At 45.9% G+C, this 21,544-nt stretch overlaps 1 protein-coding gene across 2 annotated transcripts in view; it reads right to left on the bottom strand.

The window, feature by feature from the left end:
• Positions 1–7,891: 7,891 nt before the first annotated feature.
• The window catches only part of FCHSD2 (FCH and double SH3 domains 2), a 170,769-nt gene continuing 157,116 nt past the window's right edge, over positions 7,892–21,544 (bottom strand). For both annotated transcript variants that reach the window (XM_065065189.1, XM_065065111.1), the window contains 8 exons: positions 20,473–20,634; positions 14,735–14,869; positions 14,282–14,365; positions 13,997–14,174; positions 12,678–12,898; positions 11,759–11,888; positions 11,543–11,625; positions 7,892–10,129 (listed from right to left, as the gene is read on the bottom strand). In XM_065065189.1, the coding sequence (XP_064921261.1) occupies positions 10,046–10,129; positions 11,543–11,625; positions 11,759–11,888; positions 12,678–12,898; positions 13,997–14,174; positions 14,282–14,365; positions 14,735–14,869; positions 20,473–20,634 (1,077 nt within the window). In that variant the 3' untranslated portion in view covers positions 7,892–10,045. The remainder of the gene's footprint in view (positions 10,130–11,542; positions 11,626–11,758; positions 11,889–12,677; positions 12,899–13,996; positions 14,175–14,281; positions 14,366–14,734; positions 14,870–20,472; positions 20,635–21,544) is intronic.

Genomic DNA, 21,544 nt, shown 5'->3' with positions numbered 1-21,544 from the left:
GGCTGACCTCCATCCTGCAGTTCCTTCTAATGGCCGTTGGCAAGAGGACAAGACTGAGCACTAATGGGGCAACATGCCCTCTGAGGTCTCATTGACAGCTGAGTTTCAGGGTTCCAGCCCACCCTTCACACTAGGGACATCTGAGTTTTGTAACTCTTGGTGTGCCATGTGAAAATGTCAGTGAAAATTATAGAATCACAGAATGTCCTGGGTTGGGAGAGACCCACGAGGATCATGGAGTCCAACTCCTGTCCCTGCACAGGACACCCCACAGTTCACACTGTGTGTCTGAGGACGTTGTCCAGTCTCTTGTTGAACACTGTCAGGTTGGGGCCGTGACACCTCCCTGGGGAGCCTGTTCAGTGTCCAGCACCCTCTGGGTGAAGAACGTTTCCCTCAAGTCCAACCTGAACCTCCCCTGGCACATCTTCTGCCATTCCCTGGGGTCAGCCGGCCGTGCTGGGCAGGAACACTCCGCGCTCGGGAGCAGCTCAGCAATAACCTGGCTCTGGCTTTGTCCTGCTGCCGCAGGCGATTCTCCACCCCCAGGAAACAGCAAGAGAGCAGCGGTGATAAAACAGCGCTTCGTCTAAGCACAAGGTTATTTTCTAGGACATTAAGCAGAGTCCTCAGAAGCCACCTTCCAAAAGAGCCATGAAGAACGAAAAGACACCTGAGCAGAATGCAAAAGCAGAGCAGCAGACCTAACACCTTGTGTTTTTTAATCTTTTACAAATAGCTTTAAATAAAGGGTGAGCTCAAACCAGCAGTTTCAGTGGCTATTTGCTTTAGAAAACAAGCAGTTTCAGCAAAAATATCAAATGACTGCCATCCAGAAAGCTCTTATTTTCGGTATCTCAGCTATTCACATCTCTAAATAAAACATTCAAGCTGCAATACAACACAACTGTTTTGCAGGGGCTAATAAATAAATGAAAAGTATTTACCAAGCCTGCTTTTCTGTTGGAATAATAGCCCTAACACCCTAGAATTATCTCCATCTACGTCTGGCGAGGACTTCAAATCAATGAATCGTCTCCTCATCCTCGGGTTAGCTCAGTCGGATAATTTCGAAAGCGGCGGCAGCAGTTCTCCACTATTAGTCGTAACGGCTGTGCCAGCTGAATTAACATGAGATCCCCCTCGTTATCCGAGAACAATTATGCTCTGCCAGCGTCCTTGGATAATAATTTGCAGTGACCTCGACAGCAATTTGTGGTAGGCTGAGAATCACCCGTGATGTGGGTTTCCTTTCTAGGAACATTAACCGCCCGGTATTTAATCTCACACACAGCGTGGCTCTGTACCACGAGAGCCGGGACGTGGTAACGCCGGTCGAGGGAAGCGGCGCTGATTTACGGTGCGGGGAGACCTGGATTTGCAAAGCCAAGCTCAATAATAAACCAACAAGTACAAGACATTCAGGAGATGAGAGCTGGGTTAAAGGAGATTGCAACGGATGTACTGATCCAGCCACCTCCCTCTGCTGTGATGCCTTGAATGTCACTGAGCGGAGAATTCAGCGCTCTCTCTTTCAATTAGGCCAGACAGAGGGAAGAAATTGTTGCCCTGAGGGTGGTGAGAGCCTGTCCCAGGTTGGCCAGAGAGGTGGTGGATGAACCATCCCTGGAGACATCCCAGGCCAGGCTGGACGGGGCTCTGAGCAACCTGAGCTGGTGAAGATGTCCCTGCTCATGGCAGGGGGGGCACTGGGGGAGCTTTGAAGGTCCCTTCAACCCAACTATTCTATGATTCTATAATTCAATGAAAACTTTCCAGCAAGTCTCTCCCCAGTTTGGGTCAGTCCTCTCCCAAGTTTCCACACAACTGACTGTAGTGTTGAAGTGTTCTGGTTTATCTACTGCAATAAATCTTTGAAAAGTTTTACCAAACTGGCATTTCCTAATGAAATCTGCTTCATTAGAGAACAGAAAAAAATCAATGGTTTTCCCAGTTTGCTTTTTCATTTCAGAACCAAGTATTCACCAACACAAAGCTGAACCAGCCCCAGCACCGGTTTGTCTCTGCTGAACCAGCTCCAAGAACAACACAGAACTCACACCAGCTTCTTCTCGTTGCGTTGTCTGCAAGGGGCCGTGCAGAGCCTGATTTGGCACATTAGAGCGACACGGACAGATAAAACCCGGCCTGCTGGTACAGAACTGAACCCATCAAAAGCATTTTGGACACATCTGAGCTCGTGGCCGGACTTTACCTGGATCATTGTGTGTGACCACAGCAGTCTTGGATTAGCACAAGGTGCCCTAAAGCTGGATTTACAGAACCACGGCCTCCGAAACCTCCCGCCGCTTTCACGCCTTAACAAGTCTTAGTCTCGGCTCTGCTGGCTCAAACACCCCAAGGGGAGGACTCCAATCCTTTCACTGAAGTTCCTGGGAAGTCCAGCACTTGCTATTTCCATCTGGTTTTCTTCCAAAGCTTCCAAAAGGGGCTTCGCTCCACAGGTTCTTTCTCTTCTGGCATCCAAACGCGGTGTCATCTCCCAGCGTTACCAATGTTCTCAGTCGCCTTGTACATTCCTCAGCCACAGTCCCCCCTTATCTCTTCCCTTGCTGCCGTACGGAGCCCCTTCCTCCTTTTTTTAAGGAGTAGGAGTAATTTCTATCACCTCATTCCTGAGAAAAATGCCAGTTTTTCTGGTTTAAAATCAACTCTGCTCGCTCTGCGGCAACACCTGCGGCAATAGAGCCCGAACAGAAATACACGGCTCATACCTCACTTCTCAGAAACCGCGATATCCTTATGAAGGAGGACATGAAATTAATAATATATATTTAAAAAAAAAATCCTCTAACGTTACTTTTCAATGATCGGCCTCTCGTCTCTTTATGTTTACTCAGCGAGTTAATCCGAGGTTGTTGAAGGTTTCCGTCCACACTTGACGCCTGCAGACTGAGCACCCTCACTTCACCATCCCCCTGCACTAAGCAGGAAGGAGGCCCCTGTCTTAGAGAAATTAATTAGTGCAGTAATTTGCTCGGGACACAGAGGTGAAGTGGAATTTGGCCCACTCTGCAGGATTCAGCTGAGTAAAAAAGACAAATAGCTGTGCAGTCGGATTTAAAATAGAGCTGCTGTCAGCATTCCCACTGCAACTAGACCTGGAAATTCATCCGTCTTTCAATAAACAATGGAAAAAGGAAAAGCAATCACAGTAGACAAAACTAATTACACCACAGCACTAAGATTCCTCACAGCAATTGCTCGCGAATCCGCATTAGAAAAGGAAAATCTAACCCAGAAGCCACTGTATTAAAAAACGTAAAAATTTGGGAGTGGAATAAAATAAATTTCAAAATAGAAGGGTGCAATGTAGCTCGATAATGCACAGATTTATCTTAGAAAAGATAAAGCTTCAGGTGATGCTGACACTGCTGTGCAAACAGGACACAGAGAATTTGTCCAGGGAGGTCAGTGCTGGAGCAGGGAGCAGAAATGAGCTCCCAGCTCCTCAACCCAATGTTTTAACATAACTGACTCTTCCCCAGTTGGGCCCGTTTCATGTTCGTCTCGCTCATGCCACAGTCACAACCACTTCTGTGTCCATCAGTAACACTGCTCCAGCAGCACAACCTCTTCCTTTGAAGCATCTGGTTGATTTTCATGGAATCATTTTAATTGGAAAAGACCCTCAAGATCATTGATTCCAACAGTTCCCCCACACCTGGCACTGCCCCATGTCCCTGAGAACCTCATGTCCGTCTGTCCAACCCTCCAGGGATGGTGACTCCAGCACTGCCCTGGGCAGCCTGTTCCAATGCCCCACAGCCCTTTGCGGAAGAAATTGTTCCTAAATCCAACCTCAACCTCCCCTGGCGCAACTTGAGGCCGTTTCCTCTGCTCCTGGCGCTTGTTCCTGGGGAGCAGAGCCCGACCCCCCTGGCTCCAAGCTCCTTTCAGGCAGTTCAGAGATCAGAAGGTCTCCCCTCAGCTCCTGTTCTCCAGCTGAACCCCCCAGGTCCCTCAGCCGCTCCATCACACTTGTGCTCCAGCCCCTCACCAGCTCCGTTCCCTTCTCTCCACTCGCTCCAGCACCTCAAGGCCTTTCTTGGTGAGTGGGGCCCAAAACTGACCCCAGGATTTGAGGTGAACTTTCTGTCCTCACTGTACATTCAGAACGCAACGTCAACCAGTATGTTCTCATGTAGCAAAGTCCCACAGATTGAATTTTAACTGTGTTTTTCCAGAGCCGTTCCCAGCTGCGTGTATTGGCAACCCCAGCCTGACCAGCAGCCTCAGCAGCACGCTCTCACTAGGATCTCACCAGCTCTCGCAAGATGACCAAGAATCTTCTCCATCTGTGGGTATCTAAACTGCCCGTCCTGCACCCATGTGCGTTTTGGGCTGACATGATGAATTTCTGCGCAAGAAGAACTGGAGTAGCTGGGGAAAGCCATCTGAAGTGCTCAGCTTGCAGATTCAAGGTTGAATAACTTCTACTTTCAAGGCAAAGATGAAGCCCTAACAAGACAAGCTTAACCACATCTCCTGCTCTTCACAGCAAATACTGGATGACTGAGGAAAATACTTCGGAGATATTCCCATGGTTTTGTATTTGTTGGGTGAAATGATGTAAGAGAATCCAAAACCTTCTGTAAAGTCCATTGAACCCTTGGGCACTGTGGCTGTCAGGCCGTGGGGACAGGAGCGGGGACAGTTTTCATGAGCGGCAACACTGGCTCAACAGAGCGGGACGGAGATCACCGAGCCTGTTTCCTCCGCCGTGTCCTCTTCAGATACCAGCTGTGAAATCCAGGAGACAGCCAAAGAGGGTTTTAAACAAAGCGGCGGAAGAATCGCTGCTTAATGCATTTGAGATGGGCCAAGAGGCTGGAAAATTGATTGCAGGGAGCAAACTTGAGATGGGAAGAGGAGGAGGGAGATCGGGCTGCAAACGGGGCTGGCAGGAACCACAACTCGCCTCATTCACCGGGGATCTGGGCTGGGCTCAGGATTTAAAATCCTCCACAAGCCATTTCCAACATACAAAGCAGTGTCTCTATAGTATGTTGGGTTGTTTTCCAAAGAGTTTTTGGGAGCAGAAACAAGGCCATGGCAGAACAGTGGGTTTGTGAGGTACAAACTGAAGCTTCGATCTTGTAACCTGTTTTCTGTGTGGTGATTTGCAGCGCCTGGCCCCACGCACGTCCCTGCTCCGTGTTGGACACGTGGGGCTCCAAACCGGCTAATGCAGCATCTGGGATCCCCAGAAAGCACCAAGTCCTCTCTGAAAGGTCTCTGACTGATCTCAAAGCTCTTCAGAGGATCACAGAACCATTTTGGTTGGAAAAGACCCTCAAGGTCATCGAGTCCAACCGTTCCCCATCGCTGGCAGTGCCCCATGTCCTGAGAACCTCATGTCCGTCTGTCCAGCCCTCCAGGGCTGGTGACTCCAGCACTGCCCTGGGCAGCCTGTTCCAATGCCCCACAGCCCTTTGGGGAAGAAATTGTTCCCCACATCCAACCTCAGCCTCCCCTGGCGCAACTTGAGGCCGTTTCCTCTCATCCCATCACTTCCTAATGAGACTGAGACTCAGGAGAGGTAAACAAACTCATGTGCTTTGCAACAAATTAATTGTACCGGGGTTTATTTCTGTTTGTTTCGTGGAAATTCGGAAAGAAACCCAGGCACGTGGGCGAGTTCTCTTTCCCAAATAACACAAGTATCTCTCTCTATTAAAAACAACAACCCCCCACCCTCTTCTCCAAATAGAAGATCTTTTGCTTCTCTGTGTGTAGCGTGGAGCGCTGGCTGCTCTGCAACTGGCACTTTTCCCTGCTTGCTCTTCAACCAGGCCCCTATAATTAATAACCTGCAACTTTCCGCATGGCAGAGGCAGGAGGAGCAGGAAATCACCTTAATCACCTTTTTTTTCCTCCTGAGCCTCCCAGCAATCTCAGGAGGAGGAGGAGGATGCAGAAAGAGTCAGATCCCCCCCATATTTTCTCCGTTTGCAGATCTGCTGCCCCACATAGAAACGAGAGGAGGGAGCGTGGAGATATCGAAACCTCCGTTCACAGAACAAGGGGAGGTTGGAGAAAGCGAGGGATAAAAAGAAACCAAACTTAACTGAGGAATGCAGCGAATGAGCCAATAAAAAACCCAGCTAAGAAAGTGCTGACGTGCTCACTGTACCAAGTAGTTTCCTCCTGCAGGCGTTACCCGGGGGGGTTGAGGATTACAGATCCGGTTGGAGCATCGCCGCAGCGAGCCAGCCTCCGCATTGCAGGTCGTTTCAGCCAGAAAATCAAAGCACTGCGGTGATACCGGGGTGGAGAAGGTAAGAAATCTCGGTGTTTGGCACAGTTGGACTGGAACACACACCAGATGTGCGGTGAATAACCTGCTTGCGTCCAGGAGAGGAGGACAAGAACGGGTTTGCTGAAGTACGAGCGCAGTCGCTCGGTGTCTCAACGCAGCGGCGTTTGGGGACGGTCACGTTACAGCTGTGCGAGCTGAAGATAAATGGCCGGCAGCAGGTAGCCAGGCTGCTGTTTAACGTCCTGGAACGTGCTTTACATCCCATGGGAAAACTCATCCCCGCCGTCCTCAGAAATGCACCCTGGAATTATTTTATCTGTAGCAAACCACAGTTTGGTTTATATCACACACAGCAGACCCAGCAGGGGATAAAACTAAGAAGGGCCGAGTGAAAGTTTTCTCCTAGTAAATTATTAAAACTATTTCTTCTATACAGCCATGGCTGAGATTTGTGTCCCCTGCAAAGAAGAGGTTGAGGTTGGATGTGGAGGGGCTGAAAAGGCATTTAGATGAGGTTCTCAGGGACATGGGGCGGTGCTGGAGTTGGGTTATGGTTGGACTCGATGAACCTGAGGGTCTCTCTTCCAACCAAAATGATTCTATGATTCCATGACTCTCCTTTTTGAAAATCTGGGAACCATCAGAGAAAACCCCGTTTTTTAACGGACACAACAACCCTCCTGCCGCCTTCCAGAGACCAACATTTCACCGGGCATGTTCCCTGTGTCGCTTCTCTCAATATCCCGAGTGGGATATAGAACGACGGAGACTTTGATTTTACTCAACACCTTTTTTTTTGGCCTGAAAACATGCTGGTAGAACACATCGGGGTGAGATTTTTCATGGAAATACGTTCTGCTCACATTAATGGCGACAACGACGCGATCCCAGCGTCATTATCTGCTGGGTTTGTTGTGTTCTAAGGAAAAGGGGGAAGGCGAAAAAGTGGTCACACGAAGCGGGTCTATCAAAAATATGACAAATGGCATCATTGGTGGATTTGAGGATTATCGTCATCTCTAAGAGATGCTGGCAGTGAAAGGATCGCAAGCGGAGATGCGTGTTGGTTTTTGATTATACCACTGTCGAGGTTTAAGATGGGATTTCTCAAAGGAAGAGGCTGCGGGAGCGCAGGGAAAATGACGATGTTGTCAGTGCTCTGTGTGAGGAGCGGAAATGGATGAGTAAAGATCGACCCCATCACCGCAGCCAGATGTTTTCAGAGAGGGTAAAACACTCGAGTCCCAACAGCTGGAAGCAAAAATCAGGAGGAAAATACACCATTGAGAAGGTGAAGAAAACACATCAGGGAAACCCCAAGGGATCGTAAAGAGGGAGAGGTTTGGGATGCAGGGACGATATTCCTCACGTAATTAAGCAAATCAACCCTATTAAGGGACAATCGCACTGAAGAGTTGTCATCAATCACTCTCCCCCTCTCTTTCTTTATGTAATTATCCTAATTGCATGAAGGCCATTAAGCAATTCTTTTGGTAACTGGAGCTTTGTCACTGGCTCTCCAGGTTTGGCATTTCTCCATCTCCATCCACATTTTTCCGACGCCGTTTGGCCACTGGGCCGGTGTTTGTATGGAGGTGACATCCCAGATTTAGTTCCACTTTTTTTATTATTCAACTTTTTATACATAATAAATACAAACTTTTTACAGCCAATATAAAGAAAGCATTTGCAGGCAATGCTTTCAGTGTACTGACGCTGTACACGATGATACGGCCGATACATGCCCTGTATGAAGAAATCATAGGTAAAAAGGAGGCATATTTGTACAACTTACTTTTTTTTTGTTTTTCCTTTTTAAATAAAATTAGCAGCTCTTACAGAAAATATTTTAAAATACAACTAAAGAGACTTTAAATAACACTTTCTGAACTTTGAAAAGTCCGGGTGTGAAGGACACAGAATAAAACTGGCCAAAGAAATGGAACGTGAACGCTATGGCAATAGTTGCTTTTCTTCTGCGCTGTGAAGCTTTCGAAATCATCGCAAACAGTTAAATCTTCTTTTTTTAAAACCTTTTCTTTCTTTTAAACTTAAGAATAAGTTCGATAAACACATAAAAAAGACCTCGAACAGATCAACAGGACAAGAGGTGCAAAAAGAATGACAAAGATGGAAAAAACCTTCATTGGACAGTCGCCGGATTCCGAACTGATCCATGAATGATTTTCCTTCCAACGGCCCCACTTTTGGTTTAAGATCCCACTGGGAAAGGAGATTGGCAAACACAAACGTCTCGGAGACCCAAGTATGTGCAAAGTTGATGATAAAAATCTTGTTAGATGAATTTTGTGTGTAAGTGCAGCCTCAAAAAATAGCCCTTGTTAGTAAATGAAAGGTAGAAAACTTACTGGCTTAGGAAAAACAAAATGAAGACATAAGAGCGCATTAAAGAACCCACAAACCATGAAAAACCCAACCTTGTGATGCCTTTTAAGCGAAGCTTTGACCTGATGGAGATGGCTGGAAATAATTCAGTAAGCACACAAAGAAAAAGCTGTTTCCATCCAGTTTTTCCCTTTGTTCTGACCGTGTTGCGCCTCAGAACCCTTTCCTTGCAAACAGCAAATATCGATTCTGATTGAAAATTGGATTTTTGGAATTATTTCCTTGCCTTAGAGTAAGTTGAGACCATAGTCTTGGTCACAAAGTCGGGATGAAGGCTCCGCAAAATTTTTGGGGGGCTTTGGCTGGTTCAAGGGAAAATGCTACAGGAGCATCCGATGCAAAACCTAAATAACGCGTGTAAATAGCTCTAAATGGAATTTCTACCTCTAGCCAGATGTTTTGATGACAAGGATACACTGCTCGCGTTGGATTATAAAGCACACGGCAATAACTGGGGTAAGAGTGACCCAAATACTTTAAAAAAAGTAAAAATTGCCCAAAATCTGCTAAGAAAACAAAGCAAATGAAGCTCAATTTCCAGGTCTAGACAAAACCTCACTGACTTTTCTACCAGTTGGCTTACGCTACGGAACAAGATGTTGCTACTAATTCAGCACCTCCGTATTAGAGACTCTATTACTAAATGTACTGCATAAATATTAATACAAAGAACATTTAGTTCCGGTTAACTGTTAATTACCGAAGAGGGGGGCGTTAATGGAATTAACGCCACGTGATCTGCCTCAGTTTTCCTTACCTATAAGATTAACTTTTCCTGCGTCTTCCTTTCTGCGAGGGGATTTTTCAAGAGGATCCAGCCTCTCCTTAGATTCATTTGTTCCGTTCCCTTTTCCGTTCCGCGAGATCCGATTAGGAGCTAATCAGACGAGTGACGCTACTTGAAGAACCGACAATCCTTACCACATTCCTATGGCGACAGTAATATACTGTACTAACGCACGTGAGCGAAGGATGCGACGACTAAATTGCATGAATGAGGCTTTTCTTTTGCTTTTTCCTCAGCCTCCGTATAAAAATTGACTGTTTTCAGCCAAGTGCCAAACCTGCTCCGCAGCAAATAATCCTCTGCTCGCTGTTTGGCCCGGCTTGGTTTGTGCTAAGAGAGGAAGAATGATGTCTAGAAATCAAAACAACCCCCAAAGAAACCCCAAAAAAAGGCACAAAATATTCATGACTGCGGGAAGGAATCCACCGGGTCACCGCCACATCAAATCCTCCCTATCTCTTGCTCTATTCAAAGTCTTCATCATGCAAAGGTGCCTAAAAAACAAACGAGCTCAACCAAATCTCGCGTTTGGTCTTGATTGGAGCGCTACGGCTTAACTAGTCCCGGCCTTAGACCAGCGTGATCTCCACGTCCTCGATCTTCTCCGTCGGCCGCCGATGATGCTGCGTTGGGGGTGGCGGAGCCGCTCGCACCTGGAATGGTGAGAAATCACAAAACCGTCTGAATTTTGGCACTTGTAGAGGCTAAAAACTGCAATTTGGGGCTTGGAGCTCAAGGCGATGCGAATATATGGATTTTATATTAAGATGGATGGAACTACGGGGAGTAACCAGCTGGACTGAGGTCGGGTGGTTTTTAATTAAGCCATCAAGGTTCTTCGTTAGAACCTGGTGATTTTTCCCCAGGATGAAGAGGAATTGTGACAGTGCGAACACACCGAGGGTAATAACTCATCTAATTCTGCCTGTACCCGCAGACAATCCGAGACATAAACCTGGGACGGACTTCAGACTCGGTATTAAACACTGGAACGTGATGATGCCCTTGCTGTTAATTACATGGGCCGGACACCACACAAACCTCTTATTGCATTTAAGTAGCTTCGTTGTATTTAATCAAACAATCCAATTTAATCCCATTGAATCAACCCTGAACGATACACTCCTGAAATCTGATGCGATTTTTACACTGGAAAAGCTGAATCTGTGTCTTTTTACAAGGCGATAAGACAACGTGAAGCTTCTCCGTTCAATATTTATATATTTAATGATGCAGAACAATCTCTGCCTTGCGTATGTAGGTAAATAAGGATAACTCAGTGACTATTGGAATATTCAGAGTATCATTTTTGAACATCCAAAATTGCTCTTTTAGTGCAGCCTCATTCACTGAGAATACTAGGAAAAGATGATTTAGTTTAGGACTTGGAAACCCCCAAACACTTGATGTCAAATTTAATCCAAGGAGATGGATTCTGCAAGTTCAAAGTGATTAAATTCTTCCTTTTCTGGCAAAAATCTTTCTTTCTAGACATTGCAAAAGATAAAGATCTTATTGTTAAGAGTTTTTAAGCCAAACCCCTCAAATCAAGCGGTTTGTAAATAAATGTAACCCCAAACGCAACTGAGTTCCAAGAGCCACAGATTAAATCTGCTGGCAGAGAAGAAGCCATTGTAGAAAACACGATTAAACTGTTGTGGCATTTATTCGCCAACTCTTTTAGTTCTGTTTAGGGGTTATTACACGTGGCAAGAACAGAAATGATCTCCCAATATAAGTTTATCGCCTACCATCTATTTTACTGTCATTTTGGTGTCATTTCCTCCCAGGTTACGTTTCACGATTCCCACGTTCACGCAGAGAAATGGGATATTACAGGTTAGAGGAACGACAGGGGATGGATGGAGTTCAACGTCATTCCCAAAGGGGAGCGAACACACTTTTCCTTGCACCATCGCGTTTTTTATATGTATTAATTGCATTTGCAGGGCGTGAGGAGCCAAATCACCAGGTGCTGTATCCCCTCCCTGATCGGAATGGACCGACGTTGATTTAGCGAGACTCGGAGCGCCAATAAAACCAACCAGTTCCTGGTTTTCACTTACAGGCCGCAGTTTGCCGTAGGACGTTTCGGGAGGAATCCGCGGAGGCTGCGAAAAGCCAGGGGACTCCGAACCGAAGCTGTTTTCTGGAAGAGCAACCAACAACCCATCGCAAACCGGCCACTCGGTATCACCAAATTGGCTTTATTTTGCAAAACGAAACGTGGACATTGGAAATGAAGCGTTTAGCCAAAATTTGACTATCATAACATTTCGTACCGTTAGTTGAGGGCGATCTGGGGAAATACTGAGAAGCTCTTTTCTCTGGACTGTGGTAGGGACTGGTGGGAGGTTGGTCATAGAGCGGCAGCGGTGGGAGGTTGTGATTGGGCTTCGGAGTCGGCGATACCTGCGGTAAAAAGAGCGATTACGTGGTTTATTTAAATCACAGGTTGTCACCGAGCGGAAATTTTCATCCTCTCCCAGGTAATTTAGTATTTTTTGAAGGTTATCTGAAAAGAAATCATTCCATTGACTGCATCTCTCTGCATGTATATTCACAATTGTGAATTCTATCCCGTTACGATCGTAAGTTTTATCCCAACTCATTGTATATATTTCATTTATATATTAAGTTTGCATCATCATCTCAAATCAAAGAATAAAAACACTGGAGAAATGACTTTCTAGGGAACATGGAAGTTCTCATTCTAACACAATTACACATGAGGATGTGTCTGGTTTTCCAATCGGATCTAAGGATTCCAGGACTATACTGAAATTAGGACTTTTGCCAAAATTACTGTAATACAATATTTGCCAGTATTCTCCCCTTCAAAAATGGGGAGGATACAGCACAGATTTAAGTATGAAAATGTTAAATTAGGGCTGAGAGAGCCTGTAATTCGCTTCTTTGCCAGGTTCTGTTTGATGTCGCAGTCTACACCATAAATTACAAAAACTAGACTGTGAATTGTCTCCTTTGCTTCATTCCCTTTCTACCCCAACACTCGCCTTTATTCCCGAATCCGTTACGTTTGTCAAAACATCAGCTGATCCTTATTATGCTGGGTAAGAAACTAAAAGGTAAGAAGAACTCAGGGGGTTTATTTGCTTAAATTTGTTCTGATTTTTTCCCCTGAAGCAGCAGCAGACCTTCGCAAGCCTTGCAAACCTGCTCTAAAACCTCTGTCCGCACCTGAGTATCTCCAATCCATGGAGCGTCTCCATTTTCGGACGCCGTCAGCTCCTCGACCAGCACCGATGGGAACACCCCGACGCGCCCGTTGAATTCTCCTTCCCAAAAACCATCGTCGTCTTGGTTTTCCTTGTTCAGGATGCGGATGATGGCTCCTTCCGGGAAGGACAGCTCGTCGTCTGTCTGGCCCTCGTAATCATAAAGTGCTTTTACAAAACAGACTGAAGAACGGAAGGGGAAAAAGAAAAGTGTAATCAGCATGAGCTTAATATAAACAGTAAGTACTATATATATTTTTATGGTTGGGCTTGATTCTAAAGGTCTTTTTTGTTTGAGAGAGTCCAGCGCAGCCACCAAGATGCTGAAGGGAGTGGAGCATCTCCCGTGTGAGGAAAGGCTGAGGGAGCTGGGGCTCTGGAGCTGGACAAGAGGACACTGAGGGGGGACTCATTCCTGGGGATCAATATGGAAAGGGTGAGTGTCAGGAGGATGGAGCCAGGCTCTTCTCAGTGACAACCAGTGATAGGACAAGGGGCAATGGGTACAAACTGGAACACAAGAGGTTCCACATAAATTTGAGAAGCAACTTGTTCCTGGTGAGGGTGGCAGAGCCTGGCCCAGGCTGCCCAGGGGGTTGTGGAGTCTCCTTCTGTGCAGACATTCCAACCCGCCTGGACACCTTCCTGTGTAACCTCATCTGGGTGTTCCTGCTCCATGGGGGGATTGCACTGGATGAGCTTTCCAGGTCCCTTCCAACCCCTGACATTCTGGGATTCTGATGATTCTATAATGATTCTAAATGATTCTATAATTCATATTATTTTAGTTTTCCTTAATTTTAGTTAAGCTTAACTCTATGAGAAAGCCAAATCATACAGATTTGCTATGAGATGACTGAGAACAGTTGTGCTCAGAAACAGGTCAAATAGAATGATGGGGACAGACTTTTGAGCAGGGTCTGTTGCAAAAGGACAAGGGGTGATGGTTTTAAACTAAAGGAGGGGAGACCTAGATTACATATAAGGAAGAAATTGTTGGCCCTGAGGGTGGTGAGATCCTGTCCCAGGTTGGCCAGAGAGGTGGTGGCTGAACCATCCCTGGAGACATCCCAGGCCAGGCTGGACGGGGCTCTGAGCAACCTGAGCTGGTGAAGATGTCCCTGCTCATGGCAGGGGGGGCACTGGGGCAGCTTTGATGGTTCCCCAACCCAAACTGTTCCACGATTCTACAAAACTCTCCCATACGACATCCAAAGTCGATATGCAGAACGATTTTAAGAACAAGCTCAACACAGGATTAATTAAGTTCTTGGTATTTACCGCTGGAGTCTCCGTTCAGGCTGCCTGAGACTAAATCGGCCTCGGTGGAGTTGTTGGAGGTGTGGGACCGCGCGTCCAGCGCCGCCAGCGACTGTAACATGCTCAGGAGGCTGCTGGACGTCGGGAACTGCAGGTACTTCTCAGGCACGTACCCCACCTGCCCCGCTTTGTTCCGGGCCTGGGAGCAAAGGACAGAAATGACAATAATCCAAACGTTTTCACCCATCCCAAGTTTTACTTCTCAAAGCGATAGCAAAAAGAAAATAATCTCAGAGAAATTGGTACCTTCACCCAGTCTTCCATATCCCCATCCTCGATAACCTCCAACACCTCGTGCTCCTCTATGGTCAGTTCATCCGGCTGAGAAGCCTGAAGGAGGAAACGGGAAGAGCAGAGAAGTGTTTTCAGGTGCAGTGTAAGGAATATTCTCATCCAGGTTTTTATTAAAACTTAAAATGCTCTAAAAAATTGAAAATTTTATGATGTAGCAAACTTTAAATCAAATTTATAAGGGTGTTTGTCTTGACAGGACAGACCTCGAACCCCATTTACTTTTGAAACCCTAATTACTCCTTACTCTGCGACTAAATCTGCTGCAGCTTTCCCAACTAGATGTATTTAATGTGAACCATTATTGAGCCAAATTCCAACGTTCTACCTCCCACAGACGTTACATCTATTAGTTGTTTGTTGCATTATTCATTTTCCTACTAATTGTTTTTTAAACAAATCACAAACCTTATATGAATAAACAACTTTGCAGGTGAGGGGATAATTTCTTAGAGTACCAGAAGGACTAGAACTACTGTCATCAAACACATCCATGTTGTCTTCAAACTCTTCCCCTTCTTCCTTTTCTGCATCAGCGTTAATCTATGAAAACAAATCCAATTTGGCGTTATAGCATCACATTAAAAAATAAGTGAAGAAATAAGAATAATAATGAATTGATAAATATTCTTCGCTGTAGGTTTTTTAGTCCTCGAGATTATTAAACTGGATTAAAAAACCAATATTCAAGTCTCAGTCATCAAACAAAGCCAAGATGGGGAAGCAAAAGAACAAGAGCTGTCACCAAATTATATCTTTACTTAGTTCTATTTCTTCATTCAAGACTTAAAAACGTCTTTAAAAACAACAGGAGGACATTTTGGCAGCTCCAACTCAGCTGGACAATCGTCTATTTTTTATTGAAGCTGTGACTAACGGACCTTGTGGTGCCATTTCAGAGGAACGGCCAAGAGTTTAATGGAAAAAAGAGTCACTTACGGAGAATTTGTTTTATGAAAAGATGAATGTACCTGCGACCACGAGTTACGAAATGACACTGCAGTGGAAACACTTGAATACTTCAAGTTTCTATAAATGTAGTTGTGGCAACATTAACGTGAGCTGTGCCTTGGCCTTGTGCCTGGCTTAAATTTGGAACAAACACTTTATCTCATGTGAAAATAGGCAAGTCCTTCAACTCAAAAGCAACACTGTTCTGTATTTGCCATCTTATCTTTATTTATTCCTGTCCATTTGGGAGTGAATTTGGTATTCCTTGTGAAGACCGAAAGGCTGATACATCAACAAAAGTTAGGCTGAGACTAAAAAGAGGCTCCCTGTCTGTCTTAACTCTGCTCTGGAACATCTTTGCTCTTCTAGGCCTGAAGTAGAAGAGCACAAAGCTTCATGATTTTCTGCCTTCATTAATTTCTATGTTACAATTTTTAGGACACATCCTTGTAATTAATATTAAGTCCCCCCAACACGTTTCCATTCATTGCTACTCAAATGCGTCCACGGATTTTGCAGCAACAAAAAAACCACAAACACAAATTCGCAGTCCTCCCTTGTTAATGCTATTGATAAATTACCAACCAACCCTCAATTACAGCAAATTTAAGGTTTCCCCCCTAATTTCTAACTCCTTTTGCTGTGTCCCAGCAGCCAGAGCTGACGTTCAGCTGACAGTCATATGAACCATCATGGAAATTCTTGTTTAATGTCTAGAAAGACTCGTTTGTAAAACATCTGGTCCCGGTTTTCGAACACGAGGAGGAAAAATCCATTTGAATTTGCAGCGTGTGGGCCGCTCCGGCTCCTCGAATAGAAACATTTAGGCAGGCGGAGGGAAAACAGCGTTAATGAGACAGAAAACTTGGCAGTTTGGTTCATCAAACTCATCTTTCGACAGAGCCGGGGAGCATTTTGCAACATGTATTTAGGTTTTAGGGACTGAAACCACAATTTGCTTTGCACAGGTTGGTGGTATCAGATGATAATCACTCTTGGATATGGAATAGTAGCCTAATAGTTGAGAGATGCTACATCCCTTTATGGGTAAAAACATCTATTTTCCTGTAAACGTATGAACTGCAAATGTTCTTTTTAACTCTGCGATACTGTATTTCTACTGTACAAATGTTTCTTATAATTACTGCTTCAAGTCCCAGCAAACAGAAAACACAAACTCCACAAAGATGTTATTTTCTCTGCTTTTTCTGATTAAATTCCATAATATTTACAATAAATCTCTTGTAGGCAGCATAAAGGTTTCCCAACGACACCAGCATGTAAGAGGAGCAACGCACATGTTTTCCAGGTGACGATTAAAATTCAAAATGATGATAAAAGTGGTTTGGAATAAGAAATATACCATCCCAAGATTACGTGTTTCTTCATTAAATCAGTCAGCCAACTGGAGAGGGGATCGGATATTAAATTCTTCAGCTCGTTATATTAGCGCAGCAGGTTAAAGAAATGATTTAATATCGAGCCATTGACGCTACTTTTTGCTTTAAGCTCCTTAAAAGAAAATATATGGAGAGCTTTGCTGGAAAAATAACGTCATGACAAAGAGTAAAGGATGTAAGGATGGCAGGTAACTGGGTTTTGACCATGAAACGTCGTCCACTCGACAAGGATGAAGTGAATTGCCGCTGCCGTAATGCTAATAATTGCAAGCAGAGTAATTTCGGTAACGGATCTAAGAATTCCAGCTATGGGCTGTGCTTGTCCGGCCTGTCAAGGTCAACAGCGTCTTTTTATGTCTATGGGTACGTACGTAAGTGTAAAAGCGGAAAATAAGGATCAGAGCTGAACCTCCCACGCTGTGGCATCTGTTCGCCGGCCGGGGACCAGCACAGGGTTTGGATCCAGGGCCAAATGTTGGCACGGCCGATGAGACAGAGAACAAGGTGCTGGGTGTGAGCCAAGATACACAGCGGGAATTAAAGGAGGTGGAGTATAGGAAGAAAAGGGAAAAAAGCACCGTTAAACGCAGCTCTGTGACATATCCCCAGCTCTCCTGGCTGGAGAGGGGCTGAAATGAAATTCGGCACGAGAACTCCTTTGGGATTTGGGAAGGCTAAAGCTTGGATGTGCATATTCCAACTTTAGTCTCTAACAAAAGTGAGGCCAACCCTCCAGTCCTGGGTGCAGTTTTGGGCCCCAGTCACCAAGAAAGGCCTTGAGGTGCTGGAGCGAGTTGAGAGAAGGGAACGGAGCTGGTGAGGGGCTGGAGCACAAGTGTGATGGAGCGGCTGAGGGACCTGGGGGGTTCAGCTGGAGAACAGGAGCTGAGGGGAGACCTTCTGATCTCTGAACTGCCTGAAAGGAGCTTGGAGCCAGGGGGGTCGGGCTCTGCTCCCCAGGAACAAGCGCCAGGAGCAGAGGAAACGGCCTCAAGTTGCACCAGGGGAGGTTGAGGTTGGATGTGGGAACAATTTCTTCCCCAAAGGGCTGTGGGGCATTGGAACAGGCTGCCCAGGGCAGTGCTGGAGTCACCAGCCCTAGAGGGCTGGACAGACGGACATGAGGTTCTCAGGGATATGGGGCAGTGCCAGGGGTGGGTTATGGTTGGACTCAATGATCTTGAGGGGCTTTTCCAACCAAAATGTTTCCATGACTCTAATTTTGCTATTAACCATGGGAATAACGTGCTGCAAATCCCTGTCACCGTGTGCGAGCTCTGCTGCAACCTTTGAGAAGAAACATCCCAAAATTGTGAAGAAAACACAGAGCAGATTCGGGAGCCTCAGGATTTGCTCACTCACTGTTCTGAACTATAGCTGACCTACATGAAAATAGCTGTAAATCAAAAAAACCCAATCCATTTCCCTCTAGGGGTTTGCCACCATTACCAAGAAAATAATAAAGAAGCAGAAAACCACGACGAAACGTGGGAAGGAACGGCATTTTTTGTGCGTAGATACCACATACTTGCTGAAATGGAGATTTTTGCTTCTCTTTAGGTGGTCAGTGAAGGCAAATTCTCCTGCAAATCATTTGCAATGTGCTGAATAACCACATTGCCCCTGAAGGTTTTGTTACACAGAACATACATTCTGGTTGTCCAAAGCATTTAAATTAAAGTGTAAATTAAGTAATTTTAATAATGCATGAAGATTATACTTCAAAAAGTATCCACATGCAAACCAGGACTTTATCACAGAATCACAGAATGGACTGGGTTGGAAAAGACCTCAGAGATCATCCAGTCCAAGCCTTGGTCCAACTCCAGTCCATTGACTAGATTATGGCACTAAGTGCCATGGCCAATCTCAGCTTAAAAACCTCCAGGGCCGGTGAGTCCAGCACCTCCCTGGGCAGCCATTCCAATGCCTGACCACTCTCTCTGCACAGAATTGCTTTCTAATCTCCAGCCTCAATTTCCCCTGGCAGAGTTGAAGCGCATGGCCCCTTGTCCTATTGCTGATGCCTGGGAGAAGAGCCCAATCCCCACCTGGCTAGAACTGCCCTTCAGGTAGTTCTAGAGAGTGCTGAGCTCACCTCTAAGCCTCCTCTTCTCCAGACTAAACAAGCCCAGCTCCCTCAGCCTCTCCCCATAGGGCTTGTGTTCAAGTCCCTTCCCCAGTCTTGTTGCTCTTCTCTGGACCCGCTCCAGCACTTCAATCTCTTTCCTGAGCTGAGGGGCCCAGAACTGAACACAATACTCCAGGTGTGGCCTCCCCAATGCAGAGCACAGGGGAAGGATCACTGCCCTTGTCCTGCTGACCACGCTGGTTTGGATACAGGACAGGACACCATTGGCCTTCTTGGCCACCTGGGCACACTGTTGGCTCATGTTGAGCTTCCTGTCCATTAGTCCCCCAGGTCCCTTTCTGCCTGACTGCTCTCCAGCCACTCTGTGCCCAGCCTGGAGCGCTGCAGGGGGTTGTTGTGGCCAAAGTGTAGCACCTGGCACTTGGCCTTGTTGAACTTCATCCCATTGGAATCAGCCCATTATAAAAGCCTCTGATTTTTTTTTTAATATTAAATATATAAACACATAGAGAAAATTTAAAATTTGAGGCGAACTGACTAAAACTTCAGGAAGTTTATTTGAGTTGGTGTTCGCCAAAGCCTTTTCCTGATGGGTTTTTTAATGAGTCAAATTGTCATCTCAAGTAGCCATATCAATTTGGAAAGGAGGCTTTGCCTTCCCCATGCCTTTCACTGCAACCAGCACACATGTTACTCTTCACCAGATGATGCGTGATACAGTTTCTAGATATTTTGGAAATTAAAGAAAAGCCTTTCATACAAGTATTGTACAAATATCTCAGATAACGTCATAAACTATTCATGAAACTTCAAAGAATCACGCAGACATTTTTCTTCTCAAGAGTTGGCAATGACATGTTCCTGGATTTCCCCAAGGTCAGAAAAATAAGTCTAAAGTAAACTCAGCAATGGAAGCCAGAAAGCCTTAAATCCTTTTGGTTTGTTCTGCTTGTTTGGCGTTTTTTTGGCTGTTTTTTTGGTTGGTTGGTTGTTTTTGTGGGGTTTGTTTTGTTTGTTTTGGGGTTTTTTTTGTTTCATTTTGTATTGTTTTCTTTCAGTTTTGTTTGGGATTTTTCTGTCTGGTTGCTGCTCACTTTCATTCTCACCATTTCTCTCCTTTCCTTGTTATACATGTTGGTAAAGTAAAGCAGAGATGCATTCTCACCAGGTTTCTCTGCAAGCAGAGCTACCTGTCATCTAGACTGTTCTGGATACATCATCTTCTACCAAGACATTCTCTCTTGTGGGAAACAAAAATGAAGTCCATGTTGATAGTGGAGCAAGTAAGAACATAACTGAATGAATCCCAGATCACTGGGGATGACCAGTAGATCTGCAGTTTGTCAAGTGGCATCTGATGTTGAATCTTTGCATTTTGTCCCGAGTCCGAGGAGATTAAGACAATTATTACCCTACCACCAGTTTCCAGGGTAGGCTGGAGTGTGGATGTGCCACTGAAATGCTATCCAGTGCACTAAATCATGCAAAAATCAGGCAGTAAAATGCCTGTCTCGTTTGTTTGCATGTTTTGCTTTTTTCCCATGACCTTCAGCCACACGCCCCAGCCACAAAAAGCTACAGGATTATTCCCATTACCTAAAAACCAACCAAATATTATCAATTTGCCTTCATATTTGATATTAAGCCAAGAATTTCTCCTAGAGAAGAACCACATGGGCTCAAGGTGAGGTTGGAAACGGTACCATGTGCGCAGAGCCGTTGTTGGTCACCGAGGGCAGCCCGGCCCAGCGCTCGTTCTCCAGCTCTTCCATCACTTGGTTCATGGCGCTTTTTAACCACGTATCCACGGACACGCCGATCTGCTTCAGCAGCTCCAGACGGGCTTCGGCTTTCAGCTTAATTATCTGCAAAATTCAAATGCGAAAGGCAGGATTATTTCCCGATCCGTAAATGACTCGGGTGGCTCCGCGCGGAAACGCGGCCGGCTCTTCGTTTCCTTGCCTGCAGGACTGTGGTGTGAGCCGAGAGACGGGGAATGGATTTGTAGAAAAGTATTTCCCAAGTTGGTGTTTTTACAGAATCACAAGGTGGTTGGGGTTGAAGGGACCTCTGGAGATCCCCCAGCCCAACCCACCCGCTCACGCAGGGTCACAGAGCAGATCACACAGGATCATGTCCAGATGGGTTTGAATGTCTCAGAGAAGGAGACTCCACACCCGCTCTGGGCAGCCTGGGCCAGGCTCTGGCACCTCCCAGTAAAGAAGTTGCTGCTCATGTTCAGATGGAGCCTCCTGTGTTTCAGTCTGTGCCCGTTGCCCCTCACCCTGGCGTTGGGCACCACTGAACAGAGTCTGGTCCATCCTCTGACACCCACCCTGACATATTGATCCATTGATCACATCCCTCTCAGCTTCTCTTCTCCAGTTCAACAGCCCCAGCTCTCTCAGTGTCTCCCATCACAAAGATGCTCCAGACCCCTCAGCATCTTTGTGTCCCTCTGCTGGACTCTCTCCAGTAATTCCTTGTCCTTCTTAAACTGAGGAGCCCAGAACTGGATGCAGAACTCCAGATGTGGCCTCACCAGGGCAGAGCAGAGGGGGAGGAACCTCCCTTGACCTGCTGCTCACACTCTTCCTCACACTCCCCATGTACCATTGGCCTCTTGGCCACAGGGCACACTCTTGACTCACGGTCAACCTGCTGTCCCCCAGAACTCCCAGGTCCTTCTCTGCAAAGCTGCTCTCCAGCAGCTCAACCCCAACCTGTACCAGTGCCTGGGGTTGTCCCTCCTACACTTGCCCTGGCTGAACTTCA

Source organism: Columba livia, chromosome 1 (assembly GCF_036013475.1).
Source record: "Columba livia isolate bColLiv1 breed racing homer chromosome 1, bColLiv1.pat.W.v2, whole genome shotgun sequence".
Taxonomy (NCBI): Eukaryota; Metazoa; Chordata; class Aves; order Columbiformes; family Columbidae; genus Columba; species Columba livia.
Note: the sequence above shows the minus strand (reverse complement) of the source record. Positions and strands in the feature narration are given on the sequence as shown.